This window comes from Bison bison, unplaced genomic scaffold (genome assembly GCF_000754665.1).
Source record: "Bison bison bison isolate TAMUID 2011002044 unplaced genomic scaffold, Bison_UMD1.0 scf7180017864318, whole genome shotgun sequence".
Lineage (NCBI taxonomy): Eukaryota > Metazoa > Chordata > Mammalia > Artiodactyla > Bovidae > Bison > Bison bison.
The window spans coordinates 1,541,921-1,542,792 of NW_011494890.1; the positions used below are offsets into that span (position 1 = coordinate 1,541,921).

Genomic DNA, 872 nt, shown 5'->3' on the forward strand with positions numbered 1-872 from the left:
TCTTGCCTGGAGAATCCCATGGACAGAGGAGCCTGGCGGGCTACAGTCTACAGGGTCGCAAAGAGTCGGACAGTTCAGTTCAGTTCAGTCGCTCAGTCGTGTCCCACTCTTTGCGACCCCATGAACCTCAGGACGCCAGGCCTCCCTGTCAACTAAGCACACAAGCCCACTCCGGGATCCTTAGGTGGGAGAGCCCGCCTCAGCAGCAAATCTCCAGAGGTAGGAGGCGTGGCTGGAGGCTCCTGCCCCTTCGCCCCCGAGGGTGGGTTTAAGTGCAGGCTGGGCCAACTGCTTTAGTAGCCCTTTTGAGTCTGGGGTCAGGTGGGCGAGGATGTCTCCTGCCTTGCCTTTAAGCAAGGGTGCGACAGCAGTTTCAATCTTCTGGTGAGAAGAGATGGTCCGACCCACGTGGACCAACCCGATTTAACTGAAGGCATGGAGGCGTGGATCCAGGCTCCGGCTTGGGGCGAGTGGCTGCTGGAGCACCTCAACTCCCGAGCTCACCGAGGCAGGAGTGCTTTCCCGGGAGGGTTCCCGGGGCTCCGCGTTGCCATAGCAACCCCACGCACCCGACGGGGACGGCGCGGGCTGCCTGGGCTTCGCTACTACCGGAAGTGACGTATTTCACCTGCCGAGCGAGGGCGGGGTGGGACCGGGCTGCGAGGTGCGGCCGCCGCCAGCCAGTCGGGAGCTCGCGAGGAGACGGGAGACCGAGACCCCGGGGTGAGAGCCGCCTACCTGCCGTTGTCTCCCACGGCTGGGCCGCCACCATGGAGCTTCTGCTGCGCTTCTTGCTCCTGTGCGGAGTGGCGGGTGAGTCGGGGGGGGCGGTTCTGTCTTTCGGGTCCTCCTCGCCTGGCCAGCCCTCGGGC

At 64.6% G+C, this 872-nt stretch overlaps 1 protein-coding gene across 2 annotated transcripts in view; it reads left to right on the top strand.

Annotated features, from left to right (window-relative positions):
• Positions 1-445: 445 nt before the first annotated feature.
• CXADR (coxsackie virus and adenovirus receptor) overlaps positions 446-872 on the top strand; it is a 66,465-nt gene continuing 66,038 nt past the window's right edge. For both annotated transcript variants that reach the window (XM_010852954.1, XM_010852953.1), the window contains exon 1: positions 446-813. In XM_010852954.1, coding sequence (XP_010851256.1) covers positions 771-813 — 43 coding nt within the window. In that variant the 5' untranslated portion in view covers positions 446-770. The remainder of the gene's footprint in view (positions 814-872) is intronic.